General features: G+C 40.0%; 2 protein-coding genes across 2 annotated transcripts in view; both read left to right on the forward strand.

The window, feature by feature from the left end:
* The first annotated feature begins 271 nt into the window (after positions 1 to 271).
* Positions 272 to 6,134, forward strand: mrpl57 (mitochondrial ribosomal protein L57). Its single transcript, XM_050070915.1, has 2 exons — positions 272 to 413; positions 5,521 to 6,134. Exon 2 carries the CDS (start codon positions 5,536 to 5,538, stop codon positions 5,845 to 5,847), a length of 312 nt encoding a protein of 103 aa, XP_049926872.1. The 5' UTR covers positions 272 to 413; positions 5,521 to 5,535; the 3' UTR covers positions 5,848 to 6,134.
* A 3,376-nt stretch (positions 6,135 to 9,510) lies between these two features.
* kcnh1a (potassium voltage-gated channel, subfamily H (eag-related), member 1a) overlaps positions 9,511 to 15,544 on the forward strand; it is a 73,715-nt gene continuing 67,681 nt past the window's right edge. The window contains exons 1-2 of the mRNA XM_050070873.1: positions 9,511 to 9,712; positions 14,498 to 14,524. Coding sequence (XP_049926830.1) covers positions 9,640 to 9,712; positions 14,498 to 14,524 — 100 coding nt within the window. The 5' untranslated portion in view covers positions 9,511 to 9,639. The remainder of the gene's footprint in view (positions 9,713 to 14,497; positions 14,525 to 15,544) is intronic.

Below are 15,544 nucleotides of genomic sequence, written 5' to 3' on the forward strand. Positions count from 1 at the left end.
GGGAAGTTTCTGAATATTGAAATCACATTTTAATAAAAAATCAATGCCTCCAGGTTTCTTGAAGATTTCTCTGGGGATATGATACCAGAAGCTCTTATTGTTATGGAAGGATTTTAACCAGTTAATTTTCAGTGTTCCATTGATAAAATCAAAATCAATAGCCTGTAGGACACAAGTATTAAATATAATATACTATTTTACTTCCTGAAAGAGGTGAATGGAATCGCTATTTGCTTTTCGTTTTGATCATGTTTGAGCCTCCCCCAGCACCGTAGATAACCCGGAAGCACGATCGATGACCCCAACCGTCGTTTGTCACATTTTAGCTTCGTCTGTTAATATTGACTGATTTTGTGTTATTTTTTCCATCTTGTCGTCGGAGAGTGAAGCACGTTTATAAGTTAAAAGGCCAGGTAAGGAACAAAGATGTGTCTTACACATTTTAACCTTTTATGAGGATTAAATGACGCCTTTTTTGAGCTGCCCTTGGTCTGCAACGTTAGCCTACAGCTAAGCTAGCTTCACATTGTATGACCACTGGGCTAACGTTAGCAAATATAAGTAAATATAAATGAGCTTTCTGCACACACAAGCACTTTCTCTTTGAATTTGATGTCATGTGTTGTCTAACGGGACCTCAGTTAGGTAATTAAAGTGTCTGTGAGGAGGTGATATAATGATAACACTAACACTAGCTAAATGATAGAGATGGATGAAGCATCAGCTCGACTAACACTGTCAGTAATCGCACTCACTGTCTGGCTGTCTGTTGATATTTTATTTAAGTAAAAGTAACAATACCATTGTGTAGAAATACTACGTTACAAGTAAAAGTATTGCATTTAAATTGTGTTTAAGTATAAGTACAAAAATGTAAGCACCAGAATGTATGGACTAAATATAAAACTCATTAGGCAGAATAGTCAGTTTCAGTGTAATGTATATGCTGTCACTTGTTTATAACTAGTAATTCAATACAATGCTTTTTATATGATAATAGGCTGTATACTGCTGGGTAGCTTAACCTATAGCCTAATACATCATTATTCATAAACTAGAAGTATGAGGTAGCATAAAACTGAAACTCTCAAGTGAAGTACAAGTACCTTAAAATTTTTTACTTACCATAAAATCTCAATTAATAGCTCAGGCTAAAATTTGCTTTAGTCACTGAAATTGATAGACCTATATTTGGGACAGGCGTCTATACAAAACCGGCCTTTAATTCCTTTCACACAAAACTGTTGCTTAACGAAGATTGGGAAATACAGTCATATTTTTTTATTCAAACCAGTATGAAGATGACTTGTATAAAAAAAATTAGGCTTCAGATAATATGTCAGTCATGAATCATTCATTTGATCTAGCTCTGACAGAGTTACGACACAACTTGGATTCATTTTTATGAAATATCCCTTTGATACTATGAGAACTCTTATGGACTAAAGGAATATGAATAACTTACAGGGTAACAGAGGAATGGGCACATAATTTGAGGTGGCCAACAACCTGGTTGTTTATTTGTCAAACTGTGTAGCCACACCGGGCTAATAAAGGGGACTGGGGGTGTTATTGGGACTAGGCTTTTAATTGAAGTTTGATGGTAAGTACAGCACTTAGGTAAATATACATAGTTACATTCCACTACTGCTAAATGTTAGTGCAGTAACATAGTAAATATGTAAATATAATCACTGTCAAATATAAATCTTAGCATGCTGTATACTACTCTGTCAAAGCAACTTGTTATATTTATCATCCTAATTTTTTTACAGCACCGTTTGCATTATACTTTTTTATACATCTTTATATTTGTACATGGTAGTTAAATGTTTAGTCTATGTTTTACTTTTGTCCAGCTTCACTGTCCTTGTTATAGTTTTATGCCTATTTTTGTGTCAGTGCATTGAGAGCGATGACAGACTGGAGTCAATTTCCTTGTATGTGTGTACTAATACTTTGCCAATAAAACTGACTCTGAAAAGTTATCTCCTAAGTTTAAGTGAGCCACTGATTCAAGTTTTTGGTTGTAGTTTGTAGTGTTGTGTCTTGCTTAATACTGGGAGATGTTTCGAGTTTCTATTTAGTTCACCAAATTTATATGAGTGAAATAATGGCAACAGAGTCTGTGTACATTATTCCAATTTTGATTTATTTGTTTGACATATAGGCATGCTGTAATTTAATGTGGGGAAAAATGAACAGAAATGTACATGTTTGAGTATGGCTGTGTGGAAGAAATGCATCCACTAAAAGTAAATTTATTTGTGAGTGCCAGTGTTCTGTTTATTTTTGCACACTGTAGATTAGCCTATGTTTTGCCTCTCATGTATTATAACCATCACGTTGAAGTCACATAGCTGATCAGCTTTTCTGATAGATACATGGCAAGCTTTTAAAAAAATAAATAAAAATCAACTAATAGGTCGTTTAAAACATGTTTTGGAGTTGTTGATCTCATTCACTGTCTTTTAAATGTAATTGTGAAATGTCATGCTATTGAAGCCAATTGAATTGAAATCAATTGTTCTAACCATCTAGTCACAAAATATTTTGTCCACTGTAGTAGAAGTTGTGTAATCAGTTTAATCTGTTTCCCAGGTTGCAGGAAAAGCACAGGTGTCATAAATAATCTTAAGGCTGCAATTGATTCGGCTTGAGTACCGAGATATTGTGCATGATGGCTCTCTGACATGGCCGACACTTTAATGTGTCTTACTCTTCGTTATTGCTATTATTCACATTTGTGCTTCTCCCGCTGTTTAAGTCAAAATGTTTGCTGTAAAAATGGTCTAAGATAGATGATTGTTATCAGTTTCTACTCATGCTTGCTGGTGTTAATCAAACTTACTTTGTTATAATTACTTTAGAGTCTTCCATTTCTATTTATAGGTTTAATGAATCTACTTTTACTGTTTATTTAACTATTTGTTAAACCCACAATAACATTACTTTTGTAACTTGGGTGCAGTGGAAAAAAGTTGTTAACACAACACTGACATTATTGTCACCATTGAAGTTGATATGATGAAGGAGTGCCACCAAACAATTGCGTATTAACACGTCCAGCAGACATGGAGCAACATTATCATCCATTTGGAGTCCTGTTTCAGGCCAGCTGGTGGATGTAGGTCTAATATTCATGATCCTTTTAGCTCTGTTTTGGTCTGTCCCAACGACTAAATATCCACTGTATTCACCAGCTAGTTGCTAACTTTGTCTGCTGTGATGCTCAGTAGGTAGTGTACTAGGACTGCAACTAACGATTATTTTCATTGTCAACTAATCTGCCGATTATTTCTTCAATTAGTCAACTAATCATTTTATCAAAAAATGTGTTAAAATGTTGAAAAATCTCAGTCTGTCTCTCCCAAACCCAAAAATTATGTCATCTATTGTCTTGTTTCGTTCTCACGCCAAAGGGTTTTAGTTCACCGTCATGGGAGAGTGTGTAAAGCTGCCAATATGTGAACATAAGAAGCTGCCATAAGAGTATTTTGGGGAACTTTTATAGTACTTTTCGATGAAAAATGACTCAAATCGATTAGTCGACTACTAAAATAGTCACAGATTATTTTACTAGTCAATTAGTCATTGATTAGTCGACTAATCGCTGCAGCCCTATAGTGTTCAGTAGGGGTGTAAATCACCAGCTTCATCACGATACGATATTATATCGATTTGTTTGGATGACGATACGATGTTTGCCGATATCACAAAGTCTGTCACGATACGATTTTGATTCAATTCAATTCAGGAGCCTGCGATCGATATGACGCGATATCATATGCCCATCTAACACAATCATTTACATCAACTCACAAAAACAACTAGAATATGATTTGACCATTTTATTTCTGAGCTCTGTTTGTTGTTTGAGCGGAGGCGCGCTTGCCCAGAAATGGTGACACAGACGTGCTATGTGAATTTCAAAATAAATGTGTATCTTTAAGATGACGATATGGATCGATGTTTTCATTTTGCATCGATATAATCGGATCGTTAATCAATGAATCGATGTATCGATGTGGATCGATGTATCGTTACACCCCTAGTGTACGGAGTATTATTTGGCACTTATCTGCTGAATACATCTGCCTGCTGTGGCCAAGAACAACACTGTGAGAGCGCTGCAAGTGAACCAAGTTGCGGCCCATAAAACCAAAGCAATAAGCACGTCTGGGTTTATCATTACCAGTGACTCCTTTCACACAGGCTACATGTAGTCATATGTTAATAAAAACTATTGATTACAGCAGCTTAAACTGTTCACTTTTGACTTTTTACACAACAACCCACCTAACCCCGGGGAGATAACGCTGCTAATGTGATGTTATTGTCATGCACTGCTATAAAAATGACTCATCAGGATACCAAAGGTCAACAATAACCTAATCAATGCTGGAAGTAGGCTACAGTTCACAACCTCATGAAGTAGAGACTCTTCGTCGACAGTCATGTTTTTCAGCTATTTCCTTTCTTTTCAGTTTCTTTTAAACGCTACAGGCTTTTATTTTATCTACTGTATCTGATCTGGCTTGCTGCAAACACAATATCCAATATCCAGGCTGAAAGAGCCTGAAGGCTTGTGTGACACAGATTAATGAATGGGTCATATTCCTCTCTGGTCTTAGTAAACAGTCAAGGTACAGTTGTCCAGAAAGAATGTAAGGGTGAACATCAAGGGCATGTGATAACATTTGATTTATGAAGGTTTTTAAAGGCCCTTCGCAGTAATGACCCACCTACACAGGTGTTTTCATTTACCATGACTGATTAGATCTCCCCTCAGAGCTGTGTGGGTGTGTGTGTCTTGATCAACATGTTCATTATTATCCTGTTACATTTTGTTGTACATTTCTGACACCTCTTAGGTGCACACCACCTCCCCCCCCACTACTTATTTTTTCAGTGAGGTCAGTGAGACGCATTAGCTTCGGATTGCTTTGCAGAGGGTTCAATTTAAAGCCCCAGTGGCTTCAGGGTTAAGATGCCGCTGACCATGAACCACAATATCTGGTTCAAATCCAGCCGTGAGCCTTTGTCGCTTCCCTATTGTTGCCAGCTATTGTAGCCGTAAAATGTCATCGAGCAGCTTCATTATCAGGCTCCTGGTATTGTGCATGCTGGGCTGGCTCACGGTCACTGAGACACCTGAATATAACAGAGCCATTACACCTGTGCTTTTCCTATTATGACAAGTCAAAATGTCCGCTGTTGAAAGGACCGATAATACTGAATGCTTCTGTACTCATAAGTGTAGCTGCACTAGTGAGTAAGAAAGCAGATGTGTGCCTTTTACCAAAATGTCCAACATTTGCTGAGTTTAGTGTTTCATTAATTGGTCCAGTAAATCAGGCATTGAGGATGTTTTCACTTCTTCCCTGGCTGTACTGTTGCTGTATTTGTGGTGGTATGACATGTAATTAATACCTGCATTGAACATGTGTTTCTTGCATCAACAGTACCACTGTCGTTAAAGTGATTACTGATTTTTTCTAAACTGTTTGACTCTTTCAGAAATAATCCGCCACCATGTTCCTGACCCTCACCCTGCTGCGGAAAGGCATCCCCGGGAAGCAGTGGATCGGAAAGTATCGCCGCCCACGACAAATTACGTGGCAGATGAAGCGCAATATGGTGAAGAATCTGGAGCGTGAGGCTGAGAACGAATACTGGATCAGCAGGCCGTACATGACTCCGGAGCAAGAGTACTGCCACGCCGTGGAGCGCAGGGCCGAGAACTGGCTCAAGATCAAGGAGGCCAAATTTGCCAAGTTTCCTGAGCACAAGCACATCACAGATCACCTGAGTCATCTCAAAACCACCAAGACTTGGTCAAGTTAACGTGAGCGGAGAAATGACAAACAAAGACTGTCGCTATGATGTGACAATATCACATGTTTGTGTGTGCAAGAAAGCTTGGTTTCGTTAATGTGTGTTAATGGGAAGCAGGACTTTCTGTCAGCTGATTATTGTCAACCACATCCACAGTTTTGACCCCGTCTGCCTCCATGAAACAAATCTGTAAGCTGTTTGTTTGGGGTTCTGTATCACAGACTAAACACTGCAACAGGACTGTAATTACTCCACATTCGGTGCAGCTCATCGGATAAAAACAGATTAACATTCTACACCTGATCTGTGGCTCCTTATTTTAGCTCTCATTAACAAAATACACTTTCAAGTTGAGGAAACACATGGCCTCCCAACGGTTATAAAATCTTAATAATTATAACTGCTGAAGGAGGAAGTTCCATGAGGGAGATGGTGGAGGAATTATATAAATAGTCTGGGGAAGTTGGGGCAAAATTATGTAATTCTACAAAGGGTTAATTTCACTGTAATATAGCAGAATGCATTCTGCTGTTTTACATTAATGTATTAAAGGGATGTGGCAGTCAGTGAGCCCAATTTCAGCTGAAACTAGAGTGTTTAATCCCTTTGAAGTCAGGAAATCCAGGAAGGAATACATTTGCAAGGTTCATAGAAGTGCTCTCCCTTTATTACTGGATACTTACACAGTTTTTGCCATATTTTGGAGCCTTGTGATTCTCTGAAATCTTAGCAATGTTTCTGTCCAGGAAAAATAGGCTGCTGTGGGGTTGTAAAACATGTTAGTCAGTGGCTATCAATGCACTGTGCAGGAGTTTGACCCTCAATTAAGTTTCCATCTGCAGTTGGTTCACATGCAAGATACTGTGTCGATAACAGTTATTGCCATGACCCCTTTTTTTATTCCAACAATATCCTACGTAACAACAGGAAGAGCCGGCACGTGGTTCTCCTGCTCTTTCATAACCTTTTAAGGGTTGAAGGGAGTCATTAGAAAGCTAGAAGGTTTGTGCACCATAAAACACAAAGCAAACACTGACTCAGCGATCACCAGCCCTCACATGGAGCCATGAACATGGGGCTTTTTTGTCTTTATTGGTAACACTTTCCCTGGCCAGCCATGAACCAATGTGTTCACCACTAAGTGGACAAACAACAGCATGGCTCAGCTGTTTGTAACCTGTTAAATTGGTCGAGCACAGAAGTGTAATATCCAGCACACAGAGCCCTGCTGGTTCTGATTTACACCTGTGAACAGACTGAGAGGACAGAAAACCAGCAGAAACTTTTCGTGACCTTTTTATTTTCCTCACCGAGACTATTTTTATGCTGTGTATTTGTTTAATTTTGATGTTAATGTTGTCACCAGAAGAATTACGTGAGGTCTGTCTTACTTTGGGCACCGCAGGGTCCAAAATAATTGAGCAGGATTAATGAGCTGGTGGGGAAAATGCAGTCTTTGAAAGAGCCGATTCTACCGCAGGAGTCAAAGGGGGAAAAAAGAATCCACGTCTTAGAATTGCTGCTCCTTCTGGGACGCTTGTTTCAAGAACCTGACTGTAAGCGATTAATCCATGAAAAACGTACTAACAATCCTCCTGGGTCGAGCGCAGGAAGCTTTCCCAACTGCTCTTCTGTGTGGTTATACACTCAAAACTGAAATGAGCGCAGCTCCAGGTCGTCAGCGGGTCTTAAATTCAATTTTATAAATATTAGGCTGTAAAAGTCATGAAAGGGTTTAAATTTTGAGTTTGTGAGGATGTCATTGCCACAACATTTTATCTAATTTGACTTATTTATCTGTTTGCCAAGATGAGTCAAGCTGCTCTGCGTAAAAGTCATTTCTGATGTCACAAATCTTTACCACCGAACCTCGTACTTTTCTTTATAGTTCAACCTGCCTGTTGGCAAAATGTAGATTAACCTATTTCACTCTAATGACCATATTCCTACACAAAAAAATGCCTCTGCACAGGACCATATTTATCTTAAATACCTTTATAAACTAAACAAAAATGTAAGCGCTACACTTTTGTGTTTGCTCCCATTTTTTCCACAGGTTTATGGTAAAGATGTAAGGTTTTTTTATGGTCACACATTTCTTAAAATCCATGTAAGTGAGCCCTCTCTACAAAATAATCCATCCCTCTGACAGCATCATTACGACACAGGTGTGCCTTGGGATGGTCACAATGAAAGGCTACTCTAAAATGTGCAGTTTGATCACACAACACGATGCCACAGATGTTGCAGGTTTTGAGGGAGTGTGCTATTTGCATGCTGACTGCAAGAATGTCCACCAGAGCTGTTGCTCATGAACTTAACGTTCATTTGACTGCCTTTAGCCGTCTCCAGTGTTGTTTCCCTGAAATTAGCAGCACATCTGACTGTCCTCACAAGTTAACGATGACAAACTGCTCAGATCAAGACCCTGGTGAGGACGATGAGCATGCAGATGAGCTTCCCTGAGACGGTTCCTGACAGTTTGGGCAGAAATTCCTTGCTAGTGCAAACCAATTGTTGCATCAGCTGTTCGGGTGGCTGGTCTTAGATAATCTGGACGTGTTCTGAGGTTCTGAGGTTGCGAGGCTGGTGGGACGTACTGGCAAAATCACAGAAATGACATTGGATTGGAGAGGTGTTATGGTCATGATATGAACATTGAGTTCACAGGTGACAGCTCTGGTGGACATTCCTGCAGTCAACGCCCTCAAAACTTGCGGCATCTGTGGCATTGTGTTGTGTGATTTTTATTTATTGTGACCATCCCAAGGCACACCTGTGTAGTCATGATGCTGTTTAATCAGCATCTTGATATGCCACACCTGTCAGGTGGATGGATTATCTTGGAAAAGTAGTACTCACTAACACAGATTATAACAAATTTGCAACTAAAATTTGAGAGAAATATATGTATTGAGTGCATAAAAAGTCTTAGATCTTTAACTTAAACCTGCGTGTTGCATTAAAAAATTGGTTCAGTGTTCTTACCTGCAATGCTTGAATAAGTAACAGATGATTTGTCCAAACATCAATCTTAAATTTGGTTAAAATTGCACTCAAGTAAAAACATAGGAACATTATCAGCAAAATTTACATAAAGAATCAAAAGTTAAAGTGCTTTTTCTGCAGAGGAAAAAATGGCTAATATTTAACTCAACTTTATTTATATAGCAGCTTTCATACAAACATGCAGCCCAAAGTGCTTCACATTGCAAAGTTGGAATGACACAGACACAAGACGGTGAAATATTAAAAAGCAAACCAACCAAACTAATGAAAAAGATGATTAAAATAAAATAATAGAATAAAAATCGAGTAAATGAATAAATAAAATAGAATAGAAATGAACAGGAGAGATTATAAAAAGGTAAAAACAAATAGAGAAAACTTTTAAAAAGCCAGAGAGCATCCTAGAGAGCATTTTATAAGCGTGTCATTTGTGTCTTAATCTATAAAATAACCAGTATAGAAGTTCAGCACAGTGACTTTACTGTGAGTCCACACATTGAGTCGTCCAGCAGATGGCGCTCCAGGCCCTGTTAGTGACCCATGCGGAGGAGCAGAGCCGCGGCCCCTCCTGCGCCCAGGCGTTGTTTTCGTCTCCTGGATGATGAGGTGCGTAAAGAGGCGCCAACGCACCGCACCGGGCTGAGGAGGTGGCTGATGAGCAGACCAGACAAACAGCTCCTCTCTCCGAGACATCCGCACAAGCGTCTCAGAGCCGGAGAGATACCATGAAGGAGACGCACGGCAGATGGAGGAGTAAAGATTCACCTGCAGAGCACTGAGTGAAGAGGCAGCATGGCGGGGGGTCGGAGGGGACTTGTGGCCCCTCAGAATACTTTTTTGGAGAATATTGTCAGACGGTCGAACGGTAAGGATGATTCTTAATACGACACTGAGACAACATTTAAACTTAACCCACAGGCACACAGATCATCCACCAGCTTGTCTTAATCAAACCAATCAACTAATTAAAAATTAGAAAATAAGAAGCTAATTAGTGACAGCCTTCTTCTTCATGTGCATTAAAAGTTCGTTTTCTCGTCGAGCTACGTAGCGAAAATAAAGAACCAAAAAAACATTTCCATTAATTCAATTAGTGTTATAATTTGCAGAATGACTGCATCCTCAGACAGAGCTCCAACTGGGGTCCCTGCAGGAGTGCACGGAGAGCGAAGAAGACAGCATGTTACTACAATCATTAAATGTACCACTGATTACATAAGACCACTGGAAGTCTTAATTACCAAAAATAAAGCATCGGAAATGTCTTTGTGGATGCTTTCTGCAGTCGTAATGCGAGTAAAGTACGAGCTGAATATGCTAATTAATGTGTAAAAACATTTAGACTAATGCCAGCTCAGATGATCTCAGACTAATGTCTCTGATATTATTCACCATGATTCCCCTTTAAGCTACAGATTGGTTGGAAATGAAACTATTAGGCTTTTGCTGCTTTAATGAGCATTTAATGCTTAATATTAACCAACAGAATCTGACTAAGTGTTGAACTGGAGGCCAAGCAAACCTCAAGCTGGGCCTAATTAAGACCACTGCATACATTTGAGTTTGTAATTTTGTGGATAATAACACCGCTGAAACAACATTAATGCCTAAAAGACTTTGCACCATCCTCTGATTTCCAGTAACTGCACAGACATTTCCAGTCAGATAACCTCCCAGCAGAGGGCTCTGAGGTATTTTTGTGTACCAGACCTCCCAGTTTAAAGCAGTAATCGAAACATCACAGTGAGGAAAACATGTCTTTATCTCTGCTTTATTGTTTTACACGTGAATTTGGCACAAAAAGCAGGTTACCAAGACAAATAGGACTCATTGCAGCCAATTAGTGCACAGTATGCTGTTCAGGTGTGAAGACAATTAACCACGCTGAAAGCTGGAATTCACCGAGCTCTGATCGCGGTCTTGTATTTTTGGACATTTGGGTGTCAGTAATCCTTTGGCCTTTCTGTATTATTAGAACCAATAGGAAGTGACAGGACTGACTGGAGAGTTATGACACTGGACAGCTAGCTGTGAAACAGAACCAGCAGCGTTGTGTGTTTCTGTCATATATCACATTCGGGCACGATATTGGATACACACCAGATAATTGTTGTGAGCTATAATGGCTTCTTTTTTTTAATGGGGTTTGGTTAAAATTAGGTTTGGGTTTTTTTTCTGTAATTTGTGGCCAACTCCCCCAGAGGTACACCAAATCCGTGTGTGTGTGTGTGTGTGTGTATGTGTGTGCGCATTCCTTGGGCCTCGCTGTCAGCCTGCCCCTGTAGCACATATCTGCACTAAGATGTGTTATGACAGAGGGGAACAACTTGTTCAGGAAGAGTGAATGCATCTCTCCTGAGTGAGGGTCTTAAAATGAACAGTGTGATCATCTGGATCCCGTAAGAGTACGATCAGCGGTGTAGTGGTATTAGAAATAAGTAAAATCCAACCTTTTAAAACAAAAAAAAGCACATGCATACATTTTTCTTCTGACCTTGGGCGGTCCATGGATTAGCGAGCAGTAAATCTCTCCCGAGCTAGAGACAAAAGAGCCAAGGCTATAATCTGCAGGATGCCACTGAGACACTGTGGGGTGACTTGTGAGAGACACAGCGGTGGGTGGGCGGTTACAAACAATGAGTTATTGCTTTTTTAAAAAAACACTTTCAGTGTTTAAGATTGTTCACTTCTCTGTCTCCATTTTATATTTTCAAGTTGACATCCACCCAAAATTTAACTTTAAATATAATGAAAAGCTTGCAAAAGTCTGTTTTTATATACCGTAAACTCACCGGCCACTTTATTAGGTACCCCTTGCTAGTACCAGGTGGGACTCCCCAATGATGAGAATCTCCCGTTCTACCACATCCCAAAGGTGCTCTAATGGACTGAGATCTGGTGACTGTGGAGGCCATTGGAGTACAGTGAACTCATTGTCATGTNTTGTCCAGTTTTGGTGAGCCTGTGTGAACTGTAGCCTCAGTTTCCTGTTGTTAGCTGACAGGAGTGGCACCTGGTGTGGTCTTCTGCTGCTGTAGCCCATCTGCTTCAAGGTTGGACGTGTTGTTGCTTCAGAGATGGTCTTCTGCAGACCTTGACACCAACAACCACATTGTGTTCAAAGTCACTTAAATCGTCTTGACCACGTCTACATGCCTAAATGCACTGAGTTGCTGCCACATGATTGGTTGATAAGCTATTTATGTTAACCAGCAGTTGAACATGTGTACCTAATAAAGTGGCCGGAGAGTGTATTTTGCTCTACATTTTCACAGGTGCAAATAATTATGTTGATGGTGGCTCTGTGCCATTTGAGAGTAAATAATGCCAATAAGCAAACATGGACAATAAGAGGGACCTGCTGCTACGACTAGGACATAAAACTAGGACATAAAATTGAGCCACTCTGCAAAATTTGGGGGTCTTGGACCATTTAAATGACACCAAGGACGCCCTGAAGTTCTCAAAATCAAGCGTTGAGGGTTAGCAAAGAAAATGTTGTCAGGTGCATCAAGGCACAGTTAATCTTACTGGTGAAGCAGCTGCTAGCATGAACAGCATACCGGCGCTGCTGGTTAAAGTTGTGCGCCGTTAGAGGGTTGTGAACACTGACACATCATCACCTTTTAGTGTCGGCAAACAGTTGATCATTTACACATTCAGCAGTTAAAGAGCAACATTATCATTCACTTGATGTGTTTCTGGCAACTTGGTGAATTCAAGTCCAGTGTTCACTCTGTTTAACTCTGTTTTTGATCTCTAACACCTCCTGAGAGAAATATCTGTCTCTTGTAGCTGATAAATGTTCCAGTATGTTCACCTGCTGGTCCCCTGACTGTGTCTGTCTGCTGTTGTGAACAGGTGGAGTGCGGTGAGTTTTTAGAGCTCTGTCACCACGGCTGGCACCAGGAGTTTTTCTTTCCTGGTGTTAAAAGGGAGCTTGACCAAGACGTGGTGCTGCTAAGACAGCAGTTGATTTTCAAGACTTCAGAGTTACACTTAAAGGAAATTACCGTCTCTCTCCCAACTCAACAAATACAGATGCTTGGTCAGTGGCCTACGTGGCCACAACGCCAAGACATAGTGGAGTAAATATGTACTTGAATTCATCTGAGAGCCAGAAACATATGGAAGTGCATTGCATCCTCAAAGAAAAAAAGATGCCCTATCTCGTAATCATGAGAAATGTTAGGCCCAGGCTACAGGATGGCAGTGGGCAATGATGTCGCATATAATGTGCTTTTATCTCCTTCACAGTATGAGACACTGGGAAATGATAATGTTACTTAATGTGGATGGCACAATGTTACTGTAGTATGTCAACACTGTGCAAGCATCTCAAGGCGCTGGGATTGTTTAGACAGGAAGCCGTCCTGCAGGAGCAGATAAACCAGCACAGGATGATTCATGGGTATAAAAGAATTTATTTCCATTTTATGTCCAGCAAGATCTTTTCTTGTAATGAAAAGATTGTAATTGCAACATAAGGTGTTCTATTTTTTCTTTTGTGAATGCAATGCTCTTCCGCACAAACATGACATCAAGTGAATGTAAGTTGCCCCAAGTGAGCTGGACGTGTCGTAGGTAAGTTAGCAACTGTATGCGAACATGTTAGCCACAACAAATAGGGCTAGCTGTTAGCTTGTTTTGGCCAATGACTGATGAGTGCAGCTCAATTAGTATCAGTCAACAGTTCAAGTTACACTGTAGCCCTGTTACCACCAAACACTTTAAGTATGGTACCTTTGGAACCAACAGTAACCCTTCAGACATGGTACCTAGACCCTAGTGTTTCCACCGCAAACAGTCCTCTTAAATGTGGGCGGGGTTGTTGTCACTCACTGCTCCGTCCAGCACTCACTGTATTTCCTCCTTTATCAGTCTGCACCTCGTTTATCGTCCACAGAACGAGGCTGCACACCAACATTTTCAGAACAAAGTAAAACAGGCTGCAGTGAGAGACTCTCTCCATGGGATATTTAAAAATAGCAGGTTTGTGCATTTAGTCCTTCTCAGGCAAGCGCAGCTGGCCGTAGCCCACAGGAACAACGCTCCGTGACAAATGTCTGTGTCATCTAAGAGAGACAATAAAAACTAAAGTAATGGTTAAAGTTGTTATTGAAATCTAAGTTGTTGATGGATTCAAGTGGTCAACTCATGCATTGAGTAACAAGTTAACGTTCCACCTTTAAAAGTCGCCGGCAGTCGGCCCAGTGAATTATTTTGTCCAGACTACAGCTGCTGTGAGAGGCAGCAAAACATCCTTTCATTTCATAGTCATAGCCAGCCACACTTGGCTCTGAGAAAAAAGGACCGTCCGTTATTGACCAATCAGACTGCAGTGTTCACAGCTCCACCTTTTAGTACCAGATCTGCGTGCTAGGTACCCCAACAGAGGGGGGACCAAACATGGGGACAGTACAGAACGGTTCCATTGGTACCATCCACAACTTTTCACAGTGGAAATGGAAAAAAGCGTGTCGAACTGAACTCTACTGTACTGCTCGGCGAAAACAGGGCTTTATTTTTGGGATACTTACATTTCTTTATAAATCAGCTCTTTGTTGACACGTCACTTTTTTTTGTCTGACACTCAGCAGATGTTTCTCACTGTGATCTGTTAACCTTCTTTTCCTTTCAAACATTTCAGTTTGGACACTGTCACATAGACAGACAGGTACTACACAGTCTAGTTTCATGTGCTGCTTATGTTTCCTCTACAGTATCTACCTCTTTGTAACGTACCACTAAATGTTCTATACCAAATGCTGTTAATTTACAAAGCACTTCAACAAATTAGACATTATCTGAGATTATTAAAATGTAAAATGTGAAAGTTTTCACAGCAAATCCAGGGCTTAAAAATAATAACAGAGCTTTGGACTTTGTTTACTCACAAGATTCATCTGATCATTGTAAAATAACACGTTGGCATGGAACGTCTCGTGCGTCTGTCAGTGTCCTCATGCTTTCAGTTGTCATCTCAGTGTGTTTTACTTTGACATGATCAAAGACTTCTTTTGTGTGGGTGTTTTCACATGTGGTTTGACAAATATGGCATTTCTGTTTGTTTTGTGTCAGGTGTTTTTAAATTATTTCTGCTCTTTCACCCCTGTGTCGTCACATTGTTGTAGCCCGTGTACATAACAGGGTGGTTTGTTTTATCCCCAATTATCATCGCCTCTCCTGTCCCATTTACAACCATTACATTTGCTCCTTTTTGCCTTTTGCCAAAATAACGTGTATAGATTTGAGATTGTTTTACTGTCAAGCATTTTTATATTATGTCAAAAATAATCCTGAAAAACAATCTGTCGTTGTAAACTCTGCTTTTACAAAACCAAACACATTTTCTGCAGATTGTTTTGGATTCTTATTTGATGTAAATGTCAAATGGCAACATGCAAACGTGCAAAGGAGTAATCATGCCTTATTTGCCAATGAAGTCTTGCATAATTGACCCTTCACTAAGCCCCGCCATTTTGTGATAGAGGAGGCCACACTATAACTAACTCCACTCCCTGAAGAACTATTATCATATTTTTGGAAAATGAAAGAGTGATTCCAGAGAGAAGCAGACAGAGGGGTCTACAGTCTGTGTTTGAAGGATATATCCAGGATGTCAGACTGACTCAGCAGCAACAACAGGTTAAAAAGACAAAGATAGTTAGAAGCTAAAGCCGAACTATAGGCTACA

Source organism: Epinephelus moara, chromosome 19 (genome assembly GCF_006386435.1).
Source record: "Epinephelus moara isolate mb chromosome 19, YSFRI_EMoa_1.0, whole genome shotgun sequence".
In the NCBI taxonomy this organism is placed as follows: domain Eukaryota; kingdom Metazoa; phylum Chordata; class Actinopteri; order Perciformes; family Serranidae; genus Epinephelus; species Epinephelus moara.

What these genes read in the sequence shown, in the direction of transcription:
- mrpl57 (XM_050070915.1), top strand. Translation starts at nt 5,536, where the DNA reads ATGTTCCTGACCCTCACCCTGCTGCGGAAAGGCATCCCCGGGAAGCAG.